General features: G+C 36.7%; 1 protein-coding gene across 2 annotated transcripts in view; it reads right to left on the bottom strand.

Moving 5' to 3' along the window:
* Positions 1–22,323, bottom strand: part of LanA (laminin subunit alpha) — a 275,604-nt gene that overhangs the window by 195,791 nt on the left and 57,490 nt on the right. For both annotated transcript variants that reach the window (XM_069841346.1, XM_069841347.1), the window contains exon 2: positions 19,889–20,035. In XM_069841346.1, coding sequence (XP_069697447.1) covers positions 19,889–20,035 — 147 coding nt within the window. The remainder of the gene's footprint in view (positions 1–19,888; positions 20,036–22,323) is intronic.

Genomic DNA, 22,323 nt, shown 5'->3' with positions numbered 1-22,323 from the left:
AATTTCATCAATCCGCTCTAAGAGGAAGTAGGGTCAGTGGCGTATCACTTTAAAATCTCAAATGGGAGTATGGGTCAAATAGGGTACCACTTGATAGAGCTCTTCAAAACAAACAACTTTCATAGGAAACGTTTTTATTAATTCCTATTCTTTCAATGAGAAAACGTACGAAAAAGCAATAGGTGATTCGGACCACACTAAGTCATTTATTTCGGAATCTAGTGCATTAAAATGTTTGAGACAAAAATATTTATTACTAAACCACATGTGAACTTTCACTTGAGCTTGATTTCACTAATCAGCTCTAACAGGAAGTGGAGTCAGTGGCGTATCACTTTAAAATTTCAAATGGGAGTCCCGGTCAAATAAGGTACCATTTGATAGAGCTCTTCAAAACAAACAACTTTCATAGGAAACGTTTTTACCAGTTCCTACTTTTTCAATGAGAAAACGTACAAAAAGATATTGCCATCAATATTGAGAAATGTTAAAAGACGAAAATGTAAACAAGACAATTAATGTTGACATTTTACTGAAAGACTGAACAATTCCATTAATATTTATAAATGTTCAAACTGTCTGCCGTTCTGAGCAGCACACACCCGTACTCTTCTTCTAACACTGTCAGTGACCCGTAACACTTCGGCGTGGTCAAGTGACTGGCAGGTCTCCCGGATTCGCTGTTTTATGTCATCTCTTATTGTGGGACAGTCTTGTTAAACGATGTTTTCTAACCGTCCCCAAAAATAGAGTTAATTGTCAGGTAAAATCTGTCGCTTTCATCGCTGTATTCTTTGCACAGATGAAGCGACATTCAAGAGAAATGGCGATGTCAATATCCATAATGGTTACTACTAGTCTCAAGTCAATCGTCTCTGGCTGAGAGAAGTGGACAACCAGCATAGGTGGAGTGTCAATATCTAGTGTGGCATCTTCGGACACCGAATGATTGGACCTCATTTCTTTGAAGGTGCTCTGAATAGTGTCATGTAGGCTGACTTCCTGAAGAACATCCTCAACCAACTTTTGGAGGACGTACCACTGGCAACACGAGCAGTAATGTGGCTTCGCAGGATGGTTGCCCAACTCATTTCTCTTTGGTGGCACGTGATACAGCCAATCAGCTCTTCGCTGGGCGATGGATTGGGAGATGCGGTTCTGTGGCATGGCCAGCACTATCTCCTGACTTGAATCCTTTGGATTTCTATTCTTGGGAACGGTTAAAAACATCGTTTATCAAGACTGTTCCACATTAAGAGATGACATAAAACAGCGAATCCGGGAGACCTGCCAGTCACTTGACCACGTCAAAGTGTTACGAGTCACTGACAGTGTTAGAAGAAGAGTACGGGTGTGTGCTGCTCAGAACGGCAGACAGTTTGAACATTTATAAATATTAATGGAATTGCCCAGTCTTTCAGTAAAAGTCAACATTAATTGTCTTGCTTACATTTTCGTCTTTTAACATTTCTCAATATTGATGGCAATATCTTTTTGTACGTTTTCTCATTGAAAGAGTAGGAATTAGTAAAAACGTTTCCTATGAAAGTTGTTTGTTTTGAAGAGCTCTATCAAATGGTACCCTATTTGACCCGGACTCCCATTTGAAATTTTAAAGTGATACGCCACTGAGCCTACTTCCTGTTAGAACTGATTAATGAAATCAAGCTGAAATGAAAGTTCACATGTGGTTTAGTAATAAATATTTTTGTCTCGAAAATTTTAATGCACTAGATTCCGAAATAAATGACTTAGTGTGGTCCGAATCACCTATTGCTTTTTCGTACGTTTTCTCATTGAAAGAATAGGAATTAATAAAAACGTTTCCTATGAAAGTTGTTTGTTTTGAAGAGCTCTATCAAATGGTATCATATTTGACCCATACTCCCATTTGAAATGTTAAAGTAATACGCCACTGACCCTACTTCCTGTTAGAGCTGATTGATGAAATTAAGCTCAAGTGAAAGTTCACATGTGGTTTAGTCATAAATATTTTTTTCTCGAAAATTTTAATCCACTAGTTTCCGAAATAAGTGACTGTTACGGGTGGTCTGAATCACTCTGTATATTTCGTCCAAATACAAATTGTAGTCCGCGTAAGTAGTAGGTATGTACTTGTAGCCTCCTAGAACTATTCGTGCACATAGCCGATAGTCCACCGGTGCATACATACTTGGTTTATATGACCGTTTGCTCATGCCACGCGACCAAAATCTAGTATGATATAGTCACTGCCTGCTGGATCGCATCTTATGCTGCGTAACTGCCTGCTCATTCCTCTTTCTTAGCATTGAGTTTTGCATGGAGTATTATTGTCTAGTTTCGACGCTAGAGCGCAGCAAATAACTGCCGTTGGTTTGGCTGTGCTAAGTGTGCAGAGTGAATCATAATTTTTAATTTTAAGTCTTAGAAGTAATTACAGTGTACGTAAGTAACTGTTTATTAACTATATGGTTTTTTCTTTAAAATATATTGGAAATAAGAAATACTCGAGTTAAAATGCATTTAATTTAATATTGTTTTATAAACAAAATTTTTGTATAGTAGATATAAAACTTGGTTTCCTAAACATAACAATATTAATTACAATGGTGTAAGTTTTTCCTATTAAGATCTTATTTAAGCTAATTTATTGTCATTTTAAGTTTAACTTATATGTCATTTTAGTAGACTATTTAAGACGCTTTATCAACATCTAAGGTTATTTAGCGTCTGAATGAGATGAAGGTGATAATGCCGGTGAAATGAGTCCGGGGTCCAGCACCGAAAGTTACCCAGGATTTGCTCATATTGGGTTGAGGGGAAAACCCCGGAGAAAAAACCTCAAGCAGGTAACTTGGCCCGACCGGGAATCGAACCCGGGACACCTGGTTTCGCAATCAGACGCGCTGACCGTTACTCCACAGGTGTGGACAACTTATACGTCATTTATGGTATTACAGCAACATGAAATGGAAAGGATAAGAACACTATATCTCGTAAAACACATTAACTTATAACTTAATATTTTCAAAAGTATGGGGGTAAATGATCTGTTGCAGTATTTTACTCAGCATTTCTTTTCGGGAAGGGGAGGATTTTTTTTTTAATGAGCGCAACATTTATCATACTTCGAATGGGCCTTTTTATATACGGAGAAGTTACTTTCTGCCAATACTGAACTTAATAAAGCAGTAGGCCTAGTGTCTTATAGCATTTCCGTGGACTGAAGAAACTGCTATTTTACAAGCAGGAAGTTACCACTATATTGTCGTTAATTAGAATGGTGATTTCCAATAATCTCTTAGCTCGGTTACAGGAAGCATATATTTCTTCGTAAATATGCTTAAACTTGTTTAAATATTTTATATCAGTTTCAGACATTATTTTTATTACGTTAATTGATTTTAATAATAATTTCAGTAAACGACTAAAGCAAGTATAGGCCTACTTGCATAACTGTATTTATTATATGATGCAAATCCGTTAATTCGAACTTGTGTTTGGATGTAATATAGCTTAGAAAAAAATAAGTTTTAAGTTCAGTATTAATATTATTACATATTAAGCAACCATACGATGCGATCCAGCAGGCAGTGGCTATAGTAAATGTACCATTAACCTTACGTCTACGGCACCGAAACCGCCAGCCCTGCTAATGAGATTTCAGATGTATACAAACAATAAGCAATTGTTCTTCCTCTGACACTTATCGTCAAGTGAGATGTAGGCCTTCTGCCCGATAATAAATGAGCCGTTCAGAGCAAAAGTGGTGTAAGTAAAAATTGGGTAATGAGGTTTAAAGTAAAAATTCTGTAAAGTACAGCGCAAAGTAGAAGTTAATATGTCCTTCGTGCTATCCACTGACTACTAATAGTTTAAATGAATTGAATATTAATTGATACTTTGCGCTGTACTTTACAGAATATTTACTTTGAACCTCATTACCCATTTTTGACTTACACGACTTCTGCTGTGAACGGCTCAAATGTACATATCAGCTAGAACCTCAATCAGAGAACTACGTAAACGTTAGGCCTATGTTTATAAATATAGGTATTCATTATGCGATTTATCTTTTTATAACATGGGCAAGAAGGAAAGAACTGAGACAAGCCTGGAACATTTTCCAGAGAGAGTTCATTCAGTTCACTTCATGTGACAAAGAGTTCGCGAGATATTCGTTCCTTTTCTAAAAGTGTAGAACAAAGTGGATGTAAACGTATTAGTAATAATGAAGAACCTGATAATACTATGGATAGTAGTGTAAGTGTTGGTGCATCTACTATTATTGCGGATAAGGACATTCATCCCATAACTAGTGACGATACAAGTGATGGTAAATGGCGAAGTGAGCAAATTTAATATGAAGCAACCTATAGAATCATCGACAGCACACTCTCTAGTTCATTAGAGAATCTTAGAAACTTGTTCGGTCCACCGCTAACGGCTATCTTGTCTGATCGTGAAACGAGCGGATTCGGATTTAAATCCTGGTTGGGACAAGCTACTTTGTTGAAGTTTTTTTCGAGGTTTCCCCTCAACTCAATGAAGCAGAATTTCTGGATAACTTTCGGCGTTGGACCTCTGACTCATTTCACCATCATCATTACACTTCCACTCTTTCATGATCATTTCCATTCCCTATGGCCTTAACTCTGCCAGTATAAATAAATTATTATTATTATTATTATTATTATTATTATTATTATTATTATTGTTGTTATTATTAAAATTACGATGAACGGACGGACTTGGAGGCTACATGCATGTTTGGTTACCAGCGAGGAAATTGAATATAATTTGTAGAACCACTCTTGTTACGAAAAGATTATTTAAATACTGAACGTATAATTGCTTTCACAACGTTTCAGATCCCATTGAATTTTCTGTTACGAACGTTCATAATAGTAATACCTGATAGAATACTATTAATTATGAATAAGATACTATAAAGGTATTTCTTAAGTTACGAATAGCCGGGCTAAATGGAAGAAATTTGCTTTTAAAAAGGACTGCTTTTAGCGTAACAAATACTGTGAATTCCTAGCAGAGTCCGTGCATATCCACGGACTCTGGCGCTTAGCAGTAACAGCGCCGCGTTGCGGCGGATCCGTGTAAACTCACAGAGTGCGCACACTATTTCTTCTATTCGTCCTGCCCCGGACATTCAATTTGTCTGTATTTTAATACTAAAATTGAGTACTGAATTATTGTATTTATCAACTACTTAAGAGATGAAGCACCTAACACAATTTTAGGTACACTAATTTCATAGGAGTGGTATGGTAAAGGTTTTGTCTAAAATTAAGGAAAGTAGATGTGCTAAATTGAAATCCCAATATAAATTATTTTTTATTAAACCTCAAAATAGCTTCCATTCTAAACTTGAAATGTTGACGCGAACAGATTATGTTAACATGTAAAATTCTCTTCACATTAAAATAACACAGTTTTGTAATTATTTCTGCAATATATTATGCAACAAGAAGTAAACGGAACTTATAACACATTACACTAAATAAAGCTTAGCAATGATAAGCAATAAAGTTATAATATTTCACTGAGCTCCATACAATGAAATAGAAAACCCGAAGGTCTAGATCGAAAACGCATTGACTGTGCCGTATTTCGCATTTTTGTGAAAAGTTCGTTATCGGTTGTAATAACTGTAAATGGCTAAAATACAATAATTTGAATAATAATATGGGACAAGGAGACGTCTGTAGTACTATAAATTATAAGAAAAATAGGTTAGAGTTATCCTTCCGAAAGGTCCAGAAAGGTGAGTTTATAGAATATAATATATATTTTATGAAAATAATATATAAACCTCATGTATTTCATATTTAAATGGTGGAAGGAAGGTGTTAATTTTTTCAAAAGAACACGATATCGAAAGTACAATACATTTTATGGTCTGCTAGGGAAAGAGTCTGTGGTGAGGCGATAGTAGCGATCTTGGTGGTGAGCAACTATCTATGGATGCATATTTCAACGGTTTACGTTTGCATATTTAGTAAGTATTAAGCTTCGTTACTATATATACTAGACTGTGGTAGAACTAAGAAGAGTGACAGACTTAGGTTAGGTTTCCAACATGAAGCACGATGCAACAGCGTGGTGTGAAGAAGCTGGCCGCGCGAGCGACATCCTACTCCCACATCCTGTGCAATTAAGACACTTCCTGCCGCAGGGGTGGATGATAAGATAACAGCATAATATCGTGAATCATAGACTCAACAGCATCTCAAGAAGAAACAACAGCGCCTGTCCCTTTCAGTGTGTTCGAAATTTATTGTTGCAGATGGCCCCGTTCGTTGGCTTGCGCCTGGGCGCAAAGTCCACGCAGCATGCACAGACGACTGATCTCTCCCCTATATTATTTATCAAAACCGATGGATGGCCTGGCTTCTCGACGACTGGATTAGGGACGGGACGCATCTACGCATCCTCTCTTGTACGGAAGAGGGACCCGAAGGCTTGCACTGTAGCCTGAGGCTTATTGTGCATGCATATTATAACCTATTACTTGAAATCAGTATTCTCGCACTTTTGCATAAAAAGAATATTTTTGTCTCACAGAACGAGAATTCTTTTACAAAGTGCAACTCTACATATCGTCGTTGTTCCTGCAATAACTCCTATGTGCAAAATATACAATTCTTCAGTAGGAGGAAAAAACACATTTATTCATCCTATGGCAGCCGTACATAGGGGATTGTGAATTCTTACATTTTCGAAAGAAAGAAATATAATTATATATAGGCGATTTTATTATTTGCTGTATCACTATTTAAGTTATTTAATAGAGCAAAAATCTGAAAATCGATAAATATGTCACATAGGAGTTATTGCAGGAACAACGACAACATGCTTTTATGCTATTGTAAGTTCGAGCAGAAGTCGGACGTTTTTTGACTTGCAACAATACAAAATCCAAACTATTCAGTAATTTCAGTAGGCATAATTCAGATCGAGATGACGTTCTCTCTCATACATCCTGTGTGACTATGCCAGAACACTTCTTCTACATCCAGCACAGAATGTGCCCTTGCACAAAGGATTTCTTTGTTTACCCCTGGAATCACTTGTCTATTATAGCGTACAATATTTTTTTTTTGTAGTGGCTCAGCATCTGAAATTGCGAAAAAAAATTTCGGATGATAATATACGTTTAAAAAAATATATGCTATACTAGTAGCCCCACAATTTCTTATTCCAAAGCACCATGCTTCGACAGTTATATATATACTCGTATAATAAAAATTTAAATTATGGTTTATTTAACGACGCTCGCAACTGCAGAGGTTATATCACCGTCGGCGGTGTGCCGGAATTTTGTCTCGTAGGAATTCTTTTATATCCCAGTAAATCTACTGACATGAGCCTGTCGCATTTAAACACACTTAAATGCCATCGATCTGCGCCGGGATCGAACCCGCAACCTCGAGCATACAAGGCCAGCGCTATACCAAGTACGCTACCGAGGCCGACTATATATTATATATATATATGTGTGTGTGTGTGTGTGTGTATATATATACTTACTTACCTAAGGCTTTTAGAGAACCCGGAGGATCATTCCTCCCTCACTTAAGCCCGCCATCGGTCCCTATCCTAAGCAAGATTAATCCAGTCCCTGCCATTATAACCCATCTCCCTCAAATCCATTTTAATATTATCCTCCCATCTACGTCTCGGCCTTCCGAAATATCTTTTTCTCTCAGGTCTTCCAACTATCCAAATGCATTTCTGAATTCGTCCATATGTGCTACGTGTTCTGCCCATCTCAAACGTCTAGATTTAATGTTCATAATTATGTTAGGTTAAGAATACAATACAATGCGTGCAGTTCTGGGTTGTGTAACGCACTCCATTCTCCTGTAACTTCATCCCTCTTAGCCCCAAATATTTTTCTAAGCATCTTATCTTCAAACACCCTTAACCTCTGTTTATATATATATATTACCCAACAGAAAGCGTCAAAATTCTATAAGAAAAAGAAATCCTCAATGAAATATTTACAATTTAATTCGCGATTAATTACATTATATGAAGGCTTCGTTTTAGCTTCAGTCATACAGTTCAGAACTAACATCGCTACCGTTTAACCACAGTTTAGTATATACAGTTACGAAGCTTGGGATGATGTTTTGCATTTCTCGCGATAGTTGCTTGGAGCGCTGTGAGTACTAGGAACAATAGACTGTGTCACCAGCGTATAGATAATAATATAATCCCTATTCGCTGGTGTCACTGCCATCGTAAGGCAGACCATGTGACTCGCTTAACTCGCGTTTCAACCATATAAATTAGTTGAAATGCATAAAGAGTAACACATATTTCTCTAAAATGTAGTGTAATTCCATTAATAAAATTTAAAACAATGATTATGATACACTTCAGACATAATTCACTTGCGAGTTAAGGTGTAATATTATTTTTGGTGTGAAAATTGCGTTGTTTGTATGTGTAATGCCTGCCTTTATTTCGATTAAATATCGCGAAATTCTTGTACATAAATTTATGGACGATTCAATAATTGTCAGTTGCACCGCACGGATATTTAGATATGTTGAACTTATAGGTTATGTTTACTGTACGAGTTGCCCTTTTCTGTCTAATTTTAGTGGTCTCCAATGCCCTGCCATTACATGTATGTTATGCCATATGGAAATTATAGGGTATGTTTACTATATTTAACTTATATTCCTATATTCGCAATTATAGATTATAATTAAACATAGTGTTATGTATATTTTGCACATTCAATTTGTCTGCATTTTAATACTACAATTGAGTACTGAATTATTCTATTTATCTACCACCTAAGAGACAAAATAACACAATCGTACGTACACTAATTTCATAGGAGTGGTATGGTAAATTTTCTGTCTACAAATATTAAGGAAGGTAGATGTGCTAAATTAAAATCACAATATAAATTATTTTTTATTAAACCTCAAAATAGCTTCCATTCTAAACTTAAAATGTTGATGCGAACAGATTATGTTAACATGTAAAATTCTCTTGACATTAAAATAACACAGTTTTGTAATTATTTCAGCAACATATTCAACAAGAAGTAAACGGGACTTATGGACACATTACACTAAATAAAACTTAGCAATGATACGCAATAAAGTTATAATATATTATTTCACTGAGCTCCATACACTGAAATAGAGAACCCGAACATACATTATAACCTGGTCTAGATCGAAAAGGGGTTGACTGTGCCGTATTTCGCAATATTGTGAAAAGTTGTGTAAACTGTGAAATGTTCATTATCTGTTGTAATAACTGTATTATGGCTAAAATACAATAATTTGAATAATAATGTGGGACAAGGAGACGTTTGTTGCACTATAAATTGTAAGAAAAAGAGGTCAGAGGTATCCTTCTTCCGAAAGATCCATGAAGGTGAGTTTATAAAATATAATATATGCTTTATGAAAATAATATATGAACCTTATGTATTTTATATTTCAATAGTGGAAAAAAAGGTGTTCATTTTTTCAAAAGAACACGATATCGAAAGTACAATACGTTTTATCGACTGCTAGGGAAATAGTCTGTGATTAGGCGATAGTAGCGATCCTGGTGGTTAGCAACTATCTATGGATGCATATTTAGTAAGTATTGAGCTTCGTGACTGTATATACTAGACTGTGGTTTAACATCGGCTTAATATTCTCCTAGGAAAGAAGACGGTCGAAGCATGGTACTGTTAACAGTGCCGATTCCTTTTTCTAGTGCCGGGATCTACATCCTTGTCTCCCTGTACAAACACGCGATCTGTATGCGGCCAACCAGTAGGCCTACTTTACAGAGAACTCTAGACTTAGAACTCAGTTTCCCCCCCCCCCCCCATTATCGTGTTGGCTGTAGTGCAAACCGACCCCACAAAGTAGAGAAATGGGAAGCAGGGGAGCAGAAGGAAAAGAAGAAGAACGTGTGTGTATTAGAGCACTTGTTGCAGATTCTTTGAGGCACGGCAGTTTTGTTTATTCTTGCAAGCACATCATTTCACCGCTGAGAGGATGGATGTGCCGCAGTAGCAGGCGGCGCGAAGTGAACGTCACAAAGCTGACATAATCGCCATGTGCTCCTCAGCTGTTTCTGTTCCCATGAGGCATGGCCTCATCCTTCATATTTAGAAATGACTGTCGTAATGATGTCTACAAAGTTCGTGGCAGTTGCTCTTCTGAGCCGGAAAGCTGGAATCATAGCAATGCCGCCAATAAACAGACGGTTACAGCTGAGCTCGTGGTAGTCTTTGTCTTGACTTCTATCATCGGTTATCACTTGATTGACATGTAGCTAGCCGTGCACGACACTAATTGGGCTCCCCAGACAGAAGTCCGAGTGTCGAGCAGCCAAATCATCCTATCATGTATCTATTATTTTGAGTAATAAATTTCCTCTTTAAGTTCAACATGTCACCACAACAGAAACGGAATTCGCAACGCCGTGTCAGACTAGCAGAAGCCTCAGTTCTTATATCCGAAGACTGTGAGAATCCCCCAGTTTCAGGGCCGCATTTAGGTATAGTGCCGCCTCTAGGCAGTGCTAAAATTTGCCGCCCCCACCCAACTCTCACAAACAGTTTATGAGCAGCAATTATACATGTCAAGTTTAGTTTAAATTAGTTTTAAATGAAATGTTACAATTCAGAAAACAGTAAGTTATATTACTGGAATCAAAATACATGCATCTTACTTATGAATTACAAAGATTTCCTTCGCACTTTTTCACAGAGAAAGCACTGAGGATCATTAAAGTCGATGACGAAGCACATCAGACTCGATGCAAAGAAATATATTCAAGCTTATTCATTGTTGAAACAAAATTGATTTGTGAAAGGCAGGCTGTATTTATTTTTAAGCATTGGTTTTGTTGGTGGTGACTATTTCTTACTTCGATAGGAAGTATAAGTCAATTGAAAAATAAACTCCAACTCTTTGCGAAATAAACCTTTCCTATCGAATTATAGCCTATAGTGCACATGCTGGAGAGTGATTAAATAGTATTGTTGACGATATATTATATTGAGAATGTAACTGAGAGTTGTGGTTACTATTCATAGCGATAATAATAATAATAATAATAATAATAATAATAATAATAATAATAATAATAACATAATAATAATAATAATAATAATAATGCATATTATAGAAAAAGAATTTTGGCCGTAGAAATGGATTATTTGAGACGAAGTGCTAGAGTCTCCCGCTTGGACCACATTACAAATGAAGAAATTAGGCATAGAATGGATGCTGAAGAGACAGTGTTAAATAAAATAGAAAATAAGAGTTTGAAGTGGTTTGGTCATCTGATGAGAATGGGCGAAGATAGATGGCCTAAACAAATTTACTAGTGGAAATCTCCAGGAAGAAGAGGAAGAGGTAGACCAAAAAGAACTTGGGACAACGAAGTAATGGAGGTCATGCACAAGAGGGGGTTGAGGACTGAAGACGCACAAGACAGAAGGCTTTGGAGGATTGGCACAGGAAGACGGCAGTAGCTGTAGAATCCTGAATATATAATAATAATAATAATAATAATAATAATAATAATAATAATAATAATAATAATAATAATTGACCCATATCCAATTTGATTTTCAACAATGCATTCTTGTTTATACAAGCAGTTAAATTTAAGCAGTTTTATAGTATGATAACGTGATACCGGCATTACAATATAACTACAGACTAGTCAGTGACGAAACTCAATACGTAGGGAATATGCATCCAATGACAGTTGAACTTAGTTGTTAGCCACTAGGATCGCTACTATCGCACAGTCTTAAATCACAGTAATATATTAGGTTAATATTTTTTAAAATAAACTAAAATGTTTGCACATGAAATCGAAACTCATTTCATTTTTCTACTTTTCACTGAAGTGAAATTTTGAATTACATGTGAATAGTCCGGATCATTTGCATGGGATTTTAGACGACACTAAAGTATTTCCAGTCGTTACGCCCCTGAGAAGATAATGCTGTCATTGAGGTCGAAAAAAGTCGGCAAGCAAAATAATATAATTACCCTATCTCGATTTTTAGAATATACGTACGAGTACAAGCCAACGTCGATCCTGTTTCTCTTTACTGCTTGAAATCCTGAAATAGTGGATAGGCGAAAAGTCTCTTATTGACGTCCAATGGAAACACAGCATTTCCTTCGCGAACGGATCCTTTTTGACAATTTTGAGCCTTTCCTTGTCCTGAATTGGATGTGGCCAATTTCCAGGGTCAGCGCTATTAAAAGTTGAACCTGTTGCATTAACGTTTTCATTAGAAGACGCACCACCAGTGTCACTGTTTATATTACCGGTACTTCATTAGATAGATTGTACTCACATTTATTTGTAGAAGTGGAGGGTTCTTGAAGGGTCAGTTCATCACTTCTCGCAGAAGCTCAGTTACGGCACTGTTTCGTCGATCTTAATGTAATCAACATTGAACCGCAAAACTGCATCCTCAATTGCTCTGTCGCCGCCCGTTTTTGCCTTTGTAAATGGCCTGATTCGAATTTTCTGCTACCTCTGTCGCGTTATCTCCCGGACATCACAGCGAAAATACAACACGGTAAGGTTAAAAAAAGAAAGATAACTCTCTTGAGAAAGTATAACTGAATAAACAACACCGGAACTTTACCGCAATAAGAACGAACCTTACTTGTCAGTCAGATGTTAACTGTGCTACTGCTTGTAACATAAATATGGCTCATTAGAATTTATGTTGTGTGACAATGTGAGGTAATTTTATATTCATTATTAGGTAATGGAATATTTATGAACTTTATAATTAAAGAAAATACACATTTATTGGCGTTGTGTACGTGTTTTGAACATTTAAAATTTAATTTAACAATTTGTGATAATTATTTCAGCTTTATCATTATTAAATTTATAATGATTCCTCATTGTTGATCTAACGTGGGCATGGAGCAGAATGGATGAAAATACGAATTCCAAGGAAGCCGATCGAGTGAGAAGGAATGAATGAATGGATTGTTGACTGTACTTTGAAAGCTAGACTCTGATGTCAATGATTATTATTAGGGCAAGGATTTTGATTGTTTTAGTTGGTTATTTAACGACGCTGTATCAACTACTAGTTTATTTAGCGTCGATGGGATTGGTGATAGCGAGATGATGCCGAGGATTCGCCATAGATTACCTTGCATTCACATTACGGTTGGGGAAAACCTCGGAAAAAACCCAACCAGGTAATCAGCCCAAGCGGGGATCGAACCCGTGCCCGGACGCAACTTTAGACCGGCAGGCAAACGCCTTAACCGACTGAGCCACGCCGGTGGCTGAAGATTTTGATGAAATTGCATCTTTTTCCTAGTAAGCCAGAAACATAGCTGCTTTAGTATTTATATGTTATGTGATAAACTGAGTGTCTTAAGACATATTTGTTAGGGCATATTTTTGCATTTTTTGCCAGTTTCAACTCATAAGAGCAGCTTTTGTTTTAGTAGGTCATTTTTAGGCATTTTCATTTAATTTTGGCCATAAATCCCCATTATTAATGTAAAATGTTTATTTCCTTTCATATTTTCTTTACATATTTTTTCCATTAATACTCATTATTTTGTATAATATTTTAATCATTTTTCTACACAAATATTGCCATTTTAACATAGTACACCCCATGTAATGAATCAATCCAACCACCCCTTCAATATAGACTCCTCTATACCTGCTAATTCCGGATAAGAGTGGCCTTGTGGCAGACTACATGGCAACTAAAAGTAAAGTAAATCCATGGCGCTACAGCCCATGAAGGGCTAAGACTGACCAGCCGACTGCTGACCTCACGTTCACATGCCGACGCAGAGGTGAACGATCATACATGGAAACTACATCAGGTAAAACAATTAATTAATTAATTAATTAAACGACATAGAAAAAATTATGTAAAATTTAATTTAATTACTAGTCTAAATATTAAGTACCGGTAGTACAAAACCTCTTTTCCTACTAATCCAATTATGTAAGATCAACTTTTAGGGCATTTTTGAAAGATTTAAATAAATAAATAAATCTGTACTGTAAATATTTTGTAATAAAATAGATATTGACGTAATTTAAAGTATAATATAGGCCTAAGCCTAAATCTAAGCAGCCACCGGCGTAGCTCAGTAGACTAAGGCTTCGATTCGGAGCTGCGCTCGGACGCGGGTTCGATCCCCACTTGGATTGATTACCTGGTTGGGTTTTTTCCGAGGTTTTTTCCAACCGTAAGGCAAATGTCAAGTAATCTATGGCGAATCCTCGGCCTCATTTCGCTATCACCAATCCAGTACACGCTAAATAACCTAGTAGTTGATACAGCGTCGTTAAATAACCAAGTATAAAATAAATAAATAAATATAAGTACATAACATTTTCTGTCCTCTTTTTTCGAACAATGTCCTCCTTTCCGAAGCACTGTGTCCTCTTTTTTATCGATGTGAATGTGGTCACCCTATGCATAAGTATGCAGACATTAATTGAAAACAATGAAGAATTTATTCGTTTCGTGGTATTTTCTGACGAAGTCACTTTTCATCTTTCTGGTAAGGTGAACAGACATAACCTCAGAATCTGGGATCAGAAAATCCACGTACCTACATGGAACTTGACTATAGGCTTGATGTGTGCCGTATTACCAAGCGGGGACACATTGAACATCTTTAAGGTAAGGAACTAAACGTTTTGAGTTTCTCTTTCTATTGTACTATTTTCATGCATCTCAGATTCATAGAACGTAAATTACATGTGTTCGAAATCAGACAGGTCTTTCGTAGGAGCCCGTGTATTTTTGTGTAAGATTTCTCGGGGTACTTGTTTTGCTCTGCTATATAATTAAAAATAATCCTTGTCACATAATGTAGCAGCAATGATGACTACGGCACAGTACTACATTTTCCAGGAAGTCGACTCCAATGTTTAAATAAATTACACCTATCACTAAGGAGCGGATTCCTATATAATTAAATATTCTTTTTGCGTGTGATAAAACACAATTAACAAAGTTAAAAATTCCGAACATGAAGTTTCAAGTTTAAAACCAGAATTTTATTTCACATAAAACACATATTTTCACAAAAAATTATGTAAATACATATTTTCAGGAAATCTATTATAAACACATAAATCTTGGAGATTTTTTTACTTAAATAAATTTTTTACAAGAACTTTTAAATATTTTAAAACTAAATTAATTATATCACTCAGAAGTACGTTATCTTTTTAAGAATTCTTGGTTGCTTCGTGTTTCTATGGGCTGTGTGGTGTATCCGTGATCCATTTTTGTAATAGTATCGCCTCAAGTTCTGAGAACTGCTAGGCAGCATATCAGTGTTATTATTGGAGAATAAATTAACATGGACAAGGAGGAGAGATCTTGTAACACATAATTAGGAATGTTTATTGTTACTGTAGATGATTTCATTCCACGCTTTGTTTGTGGAACACAACAGATAAGAGCTGGGTATGAACATTATTTAATTGAAACAAATCTCTCGCCTCTCGCTCATGTCTATCAAGTAAGGCAATATATCTTGTTGTGATTCCCTGTTATCGGGCTTCGTCAATCGATATCCTTCAAGATATACTGAAAGATAGTTGTTTAAAAAACGATTTGGCTTTCCTATTAGCAAATCTAAGCTTTTTGTGTGACACCATAAAAAAAACTCGAAACATCCAAAAACCTGTTGTCTGAAACAGGGGGGTGCGTGCCGTGGAAGTTAAACTAGACTCGCTACCAGGTTCAGAAGCACAATTAGTAAGGGACAAATTCCAGAATGTGTTTGGGAAAAACAGTGGATATAAAAAAAGTGTAAAGTTGCTCAAGTATTGGAGGATGTGCCTGTAGGTGAAATTGACGGTGTAGGTGTTTGTGACATTCCTCTCTTTAAATATGCACGTCTGACGACCTGTGATGTGGAAAGATCGTTTTCACAGTATAAGTCGTTGTTCAGAGATAATGGGCATGCATTTGTGATGGAGAATTTTGAGATGACCTTTGTTGTTCACTGCAATTTTCGACCAACTACTAGCACTCAAGTGTGGTTGGTGAGTATCTAGTAACATTTTTTTTAAGCTAAGTAAGGTATTTTTGTCATATTAAAAAAATATATATATTTTTTTATTTTTAGCAAATATTTTCGTACTTTTCAGCACATTAAAAATAAATATATTTAAATTTTTTAGCACATAAAAATCCGCTCCCTACCTATCACACTACTGAACAAATAATCAGAGAATTTTTAGAGTTGACTCCGAAGCATGAGCATTCGGATTTGGTACAATACAAGCAATGAGATCCCAGAATTGGAAAATATAAAATGAATATTTTTCATCGGTCAAAAAGCAATCCTGTTTCAAAGTACGCGAAATTTACTTAACAAAGACAAAGAAATTTCAGTTATTGAAACTTCATATTCTCTTATAATGATTATTGTGTATGTCGGACATGAGTCACATGACACTTAATCCAGCTTGTCATGTTGTAGACTACTGATTACGAAATATGCTGAGAAAAAGATTTTTAATGTTATCTGAGAACGATCAGTCTTCTGTTTTTGTGCAGATTCTTTTCGAAGCTCCTTCATATAATTGGCCCAGATGAAGCAAGAGCTTTATTTTGTGTTAGGAGAGTTTTAACCTCGTCTATTCAGCGAAGTGCCTACAACAGACAGGAATGCATGTCGTAATGCTGATGCACAAATGTTCAGCATCTGGGGGCAACGCAGCTGTTGCTGCCGAGAGAGGATGTGGCGCCACAATACTCCACTTACACATGTATGTGAGTTCCACTCCACACCACGCTGCGAGTCGCATTACACCTACTTTCATGCTGTTTGCACATATGAACCCAACGAAAATATACAACTTGAACAATGTAAGATAATGCAACGACGTATGTTTAAAAAGGGTCTAATATTTTAAGAGGTAGTAGAGCCCGTCAAAAGAAATAAAAAAAGTCTAATAAACATGTGTCCTGAAGTTAATACCACAGTCTAATAGACTGTGTTAATACTTTTCGAGATATTAGAACTTACTTGCTCAGAGCATTGTAGATGATGCGGTCAGGCAGCAATCATAGTAGGCCTACTTCTAACCATGTGCTTCTATTTACGTTCCTTTTTTCTTATGATGGACGGAGAATACATACATACATGCATACATACATACATACATACATACATGCATACATACATACATACATACATACATACATACATACATACATACATACATACATACATACATACATACATACATACATCCATCAGGAACAGTTATTATAAGCAAAGTATGACACATTATTGTAATTTTAAATGTAAATTAACCCAGGCATGTATATAGAAATTTCAATCTTATAAGTGTAGGATTAAATTTAGTTAAGGTGATGTGTAAATTCAACTCTCATATTATGAAAAAGCATATTGTAGCATAATATTGTAATTACATATGTAAATTATTTAGTATAATGCACGTAATATTACTATGTAATGGGGCATGCAGTTGATGTTCTCAATAAAAATACATACATACATACATACATACATACATACATACATACATACATACATACATACATACATACATACATACATACATACATACATACATACAAAAAGAATGGGCCAACTCTTGGTCGATAGAAATGCTAAGTTCTATCACGCGGTTCACTCGTGTAAACGTAACACACTGCAAGGCATTGCTGTGGTGTCTCTTCAAGTCGTCCGTCGATAATGTAGTAAACCTTACGAGCAGTGTGTGGCCCAGTGGTAAGAAGTCTGACATCCCTACCGGAGGTTGTGAGTTCGTCTCCCGCTACGGTAAGATTATTATTATTTTTTTATTTTAACTTTTACTTAATTTATTAGTTTAAATGTGAAATGGCATTCCCGGTACGGTAAAATTATTATTATTATTTTTTTAACTTTTACTTAATTTATTAGTTTAAATGTGAAATGGCATTTGTTAACAAACTTCGTTATGCCTGCCTGCCTTGTAAAAATATTATTGCTCATCACCTGTGGGCTATTAATAGGTGAGACCTGGCCTGTACAAACAAAAATACTTGTTTCGCATCCTAAAAAACAGGACGCATATCAAACACAAATAAATAATTAAATTAAGAAAAACAAACAGTTTTTTAATATACTAACAAAACAAGGCCTGTGGTGGGGACTAGTATCTCGTCCACAAACGACCTGCGTCAACAACTGCCCTCATTCTGCGCAGCATGGAGTCCACAAGATTATGGAACAGGTCTAAATTCTTGGCCATCTCCTCCCACGCATCTACAACTCTGTCCCACAATTCCTCAGGTGTCCGAACGGGTGGTTGTTCTGCCCAATTAGAGCGTAGGATCCTTTTGACTGCAGCCCAGAAATTTTGAATCGGATTCATATCTGGTGAATTTGGAGGCCAGTCGACTGGGTCGACATCACGCCTCCTCGTAAATCATCTTTGAATCCGGTTGGCGGTGTGTATCGGATGATTATCCTGCTGGAAGAAAAGTGTTCCTTCTGGATATCGTTTTCGGGCGGAAGGGATCATTAAATTTGCTAAAATGTGTTCGTAGACTTATGCTGTAAACAGCCCGTGGATGCGTTCCAGAAGTCCTGCCCCATCGTATGACATCCACCCCCAACACGCGACCCTCACGCAACACGACTTGTTAATTCGTCTCACTAAGTGTTCATCGTATCGGTGGCCATTCATATAGTAAAGTAGGGTAGTACTATCGTTGCTATTGGAGACAATTACCTCGTCGGAGAAAATGACATTTCTCCAATCGAAGTCCTGTCGGAGAGTAGCATACGCAGAATAACCTATGCGAACCTGGGCAATGAGTTATTGTTTCTGTGCCATCTTCAAATGTATTGACGAGACAGAACGTTGTATTAGCAAATTGCAGTATTGCTTGAAAGAGAGAGGGAGGTTTATTATTTATTAGAGTTTGGGCATATTCTAAGAGATCTCGCCACATAATTATAGCTTTGCGAGACACATATGATGGCAAATTTGTAATTAAAAAAGAAGATTGGGGGAGATTCGAACGTTGAGATACTACTATGAACTTGTTCAATAGACCAATGCCGTACCGACTTACGCTACTGTGACTGTTAATATTGGTTCGGCATAATACCTGGTTTTCCTGTTCATATTCGCTCCGGTTGATTTTGTATTTATTAATTTTATTATTATTTCACTCCTCAAGGGCCCTGATGTATCTAGAATCAACCCGCCATTCGATTTTATTACATATTTTAGACTCTTAAACAAAATACAGCAAATTTAAATGGTTTAATTATGTGTTACCTGTGAACTATGGCTTTGACGAGACGAGCAAGCGCAATGTTACGTCTCTGGAACTTAGAAATTGTCGGCCGGACCATTCTTTTTGCCGCTAAGTGTACATACATACATACATACATACATACATACATACATAAATACATACACACATACATACAGTCCACACCTGTGGAGTAACGATTAGCGCGTCTGGCGTCTCGGTCGGGGCAAGTTACTTGGTTGAGGTTTTTTCCGGGGTTTTCCCTCAACCCATGAGCAAATGCTGGGTAACTTTCGGTGCTGGACCTGGGATTCATTTCACCGGTATTATCACCTTCAGCTCATTCAGACGCTAAATAACCTAAGATGTTGATAAAGCGTCGTAAAATAACTTACTAAAATAAAACATACATACATACATACATACATACATACATACATACATACATACATACATACATACATACATACATGTAACCAGTCAGGTGTTCCGAAATGTTGGAGATCCTTTATTCCATGCAAGGTGAAAACCATACATCTCATCATGCGCCACAAATCTGTTATTTATTTAAATCGGACTCACCTGTCCCAGGTCGATGGTGAGATTGACCTCGTTGTACTTAACCCCCCGAGAAAGCGGTGGGCTCTGCCACCATGTTTCCGCACCATCCACAGCATACTGTGCGGGATGCGTCTTGTCAGGCTGGCTGAGGTCGCAGTAATCGCACACCTGGGGAATAAAATAGTCCAGAGTTATGATAGTGTCTATTATTTGGAAGTGCAGCATCGGCACACTTCTAATGAAGGAATGACGTGATCGTAACGTGCAGAGCGTAATTCTTTACCATAGAGCAGGGCTTCCCAAACTACGGCCCGCGGGCCGGATCAGGCCCGCAAGCTACTTTTATTCGGCCCATTTACTAACTTTAAAAAAAATTAAAAGCTAATAAAAGAAGGAAAAAAAGATTAATTTATTCACGAATTCGATCGATGAAATCAAATCAGAGGCCCAGATTGTTAAACAAATTGCTCATAACTGTGATAATTATGTTGCTATGATATAGGCTACTGGTCGCATGCGTTGGGTTGTCCAACCAAAGCGCGAAGTGTGGCAACAGAGCAAAGAGAGATTGCACCGCAGTAAGCTGACAACGACTTCTTTCGGTACACGCTCACACATAATAGAGCAGTGGAAATGTGAAGTGGTAAATATTATCTAGTTAAGAATAGTATTAGCACTCTGAGTTAATCCACAAGCATTTACTAGTAGTTCTTACAGCGTAACTTTTAATTAGGCTATGGCAGGGAAAGAAAAAAAGAAGAGAAAATGGACAGTGAATGTTGTGTGTTTAAACAACAATGGAGTTGGAACTATTTTATGATTCAAACTGGAAATAAAGTAATTAGGCCTATGCCTGATTTGTAACGAATCAGTTGCTGGCTTTAAAGAATGTAATATTCGCAAGCATTATGAAATCAAACACTTTTCAAAATGTTCACAATTTACGAGGAAGTTACGGGATGATAAATTTGAACCAATGAAGGGTGGACTATCATCTTAAAAAAAAAAAAAAACAGAGGTCTGACAATGAAGCAGCAACAGTGGCTAGTTTCGCATGAACTGGCGAAAAGGACAAAATCTTTTAGTGATGGTAAATTTATTAAAACGTGCATGAAATGGCGGCAAAGGAGATTTGTCCTGAGAAAGTAGATTTATTTAAGAACATTAGCCTTTTAGTAGCCTACATACAGTTGTTCGCAGAGTGGAATATATTGCCAAAAACATAACTTGCCAGTTGTAGGAAAAAAAGAAAACAGTTTGAAAGTATAGGTTTTAGGTCAATAAAACACAAAGCTTGAATACTAATGTTGTTTATGAGCTTTGTTTATTAGACTTAATTTAAACTTGCGTGACTTGGCCCGCGATTCTTTCTCGGATGGTTAATGTGGCCCTAGCTATGAAAAGTTTGGCAAGCCCTGGCATAGAGTAATCAGTCATTCGGTTCTTCTTGAATTAACGTCAAGTCTAATGACCGCCTTGTATGTACATTATTACATTTACTGAACAGTTTTCAATTTTCTGTATCTACTATCCCCCTGCATAGAGAATAGAGGAAGTGAGTCTGTTGCATTGTGAACAATAAGTTTTAACGATTTCTTTCGCCTCGAAATAAAAATAAATATCTCTTACTAATTCGTGTACAGTAGTGGCAAAAAAACTGGACCGACCCTTGTAGCTGATTTAAGAGCCTTGTTCACTCCAGAGCACGATAGACTGGTAACTAAGACTTTCGTGGTTCGAATCCTGCCTGTGAAGGAATTTTTTTTTTGTTCCTTATGCAAATTTATTCCAAATGTTTTTCGATTGCAGCGATATTTTACTACTTAATTAACTTATTATTCCCAGAACATGAATTTTACCAGCAATCGAAAAGTAGAGGGAATAAATTTGAGTAAGGAACAAAAAAAAGTTTCCTTCCCAGGCAGCATTCGAACCACGAAAGTCTTAGTTACAAGTATATTGTGCTCTGGAGTGAACAAGGCTTTGAAATCAGCTACAAGGGTCGGTCCGGTTTTTTTTGCCACTACTGTACATTGAATTCGAATTTAATTCCAAAATATGCCATCACTGACCATTTTCCGGGGATACCAGATTGCATTATTTTCTTCTATATTTTTGTTTACATAGTCGGCCTGGTTGTCGCAGTTGGTATAGCGCTGGCATTCTATGCCCGAGGTTGCGAGTTCGATCCCGGGCCAGGTCGATGGCATTTAAATGTGTTTAATTGCGACAGCCTCATGTCAGTAGATATACTGGCATGTAAAAGAACTCCTGCGGGACAAAATTCTGGCACACAGGTGACGCTGATATAACCTCGGCAGTTGCGAGCGTCGTTAAATAAAACATAACATTTAACATTTTTTTTGTTCCATATTTTCACTCTCACAAAGAAAAGTGATCTATTCAAAGCATTCTAAATAGGTAGTCAATTTTCATTGGAAAGGATGCACAGAATA

This window comes from Periplaneta americana, chromosome 12 (assembly GCF_040183065.1).
Source record: "Periplaneta americana isolate PAMFEO1 chromosome 12, P.americana_PAMFEO1_priV1, whole genome shotgun sequence".
Lineage (NCBI taxonomy): Eukaryota > Metazoa > Arthropoda > Insecta > Blattodea > Blattidae > Periplaneta > Periplaneta americana.
The sequence above is the reverse complement of the archived record's forward strand: the minus strand, read 5'-3'. Positions and strand labels throughout refer to the sequence as shown.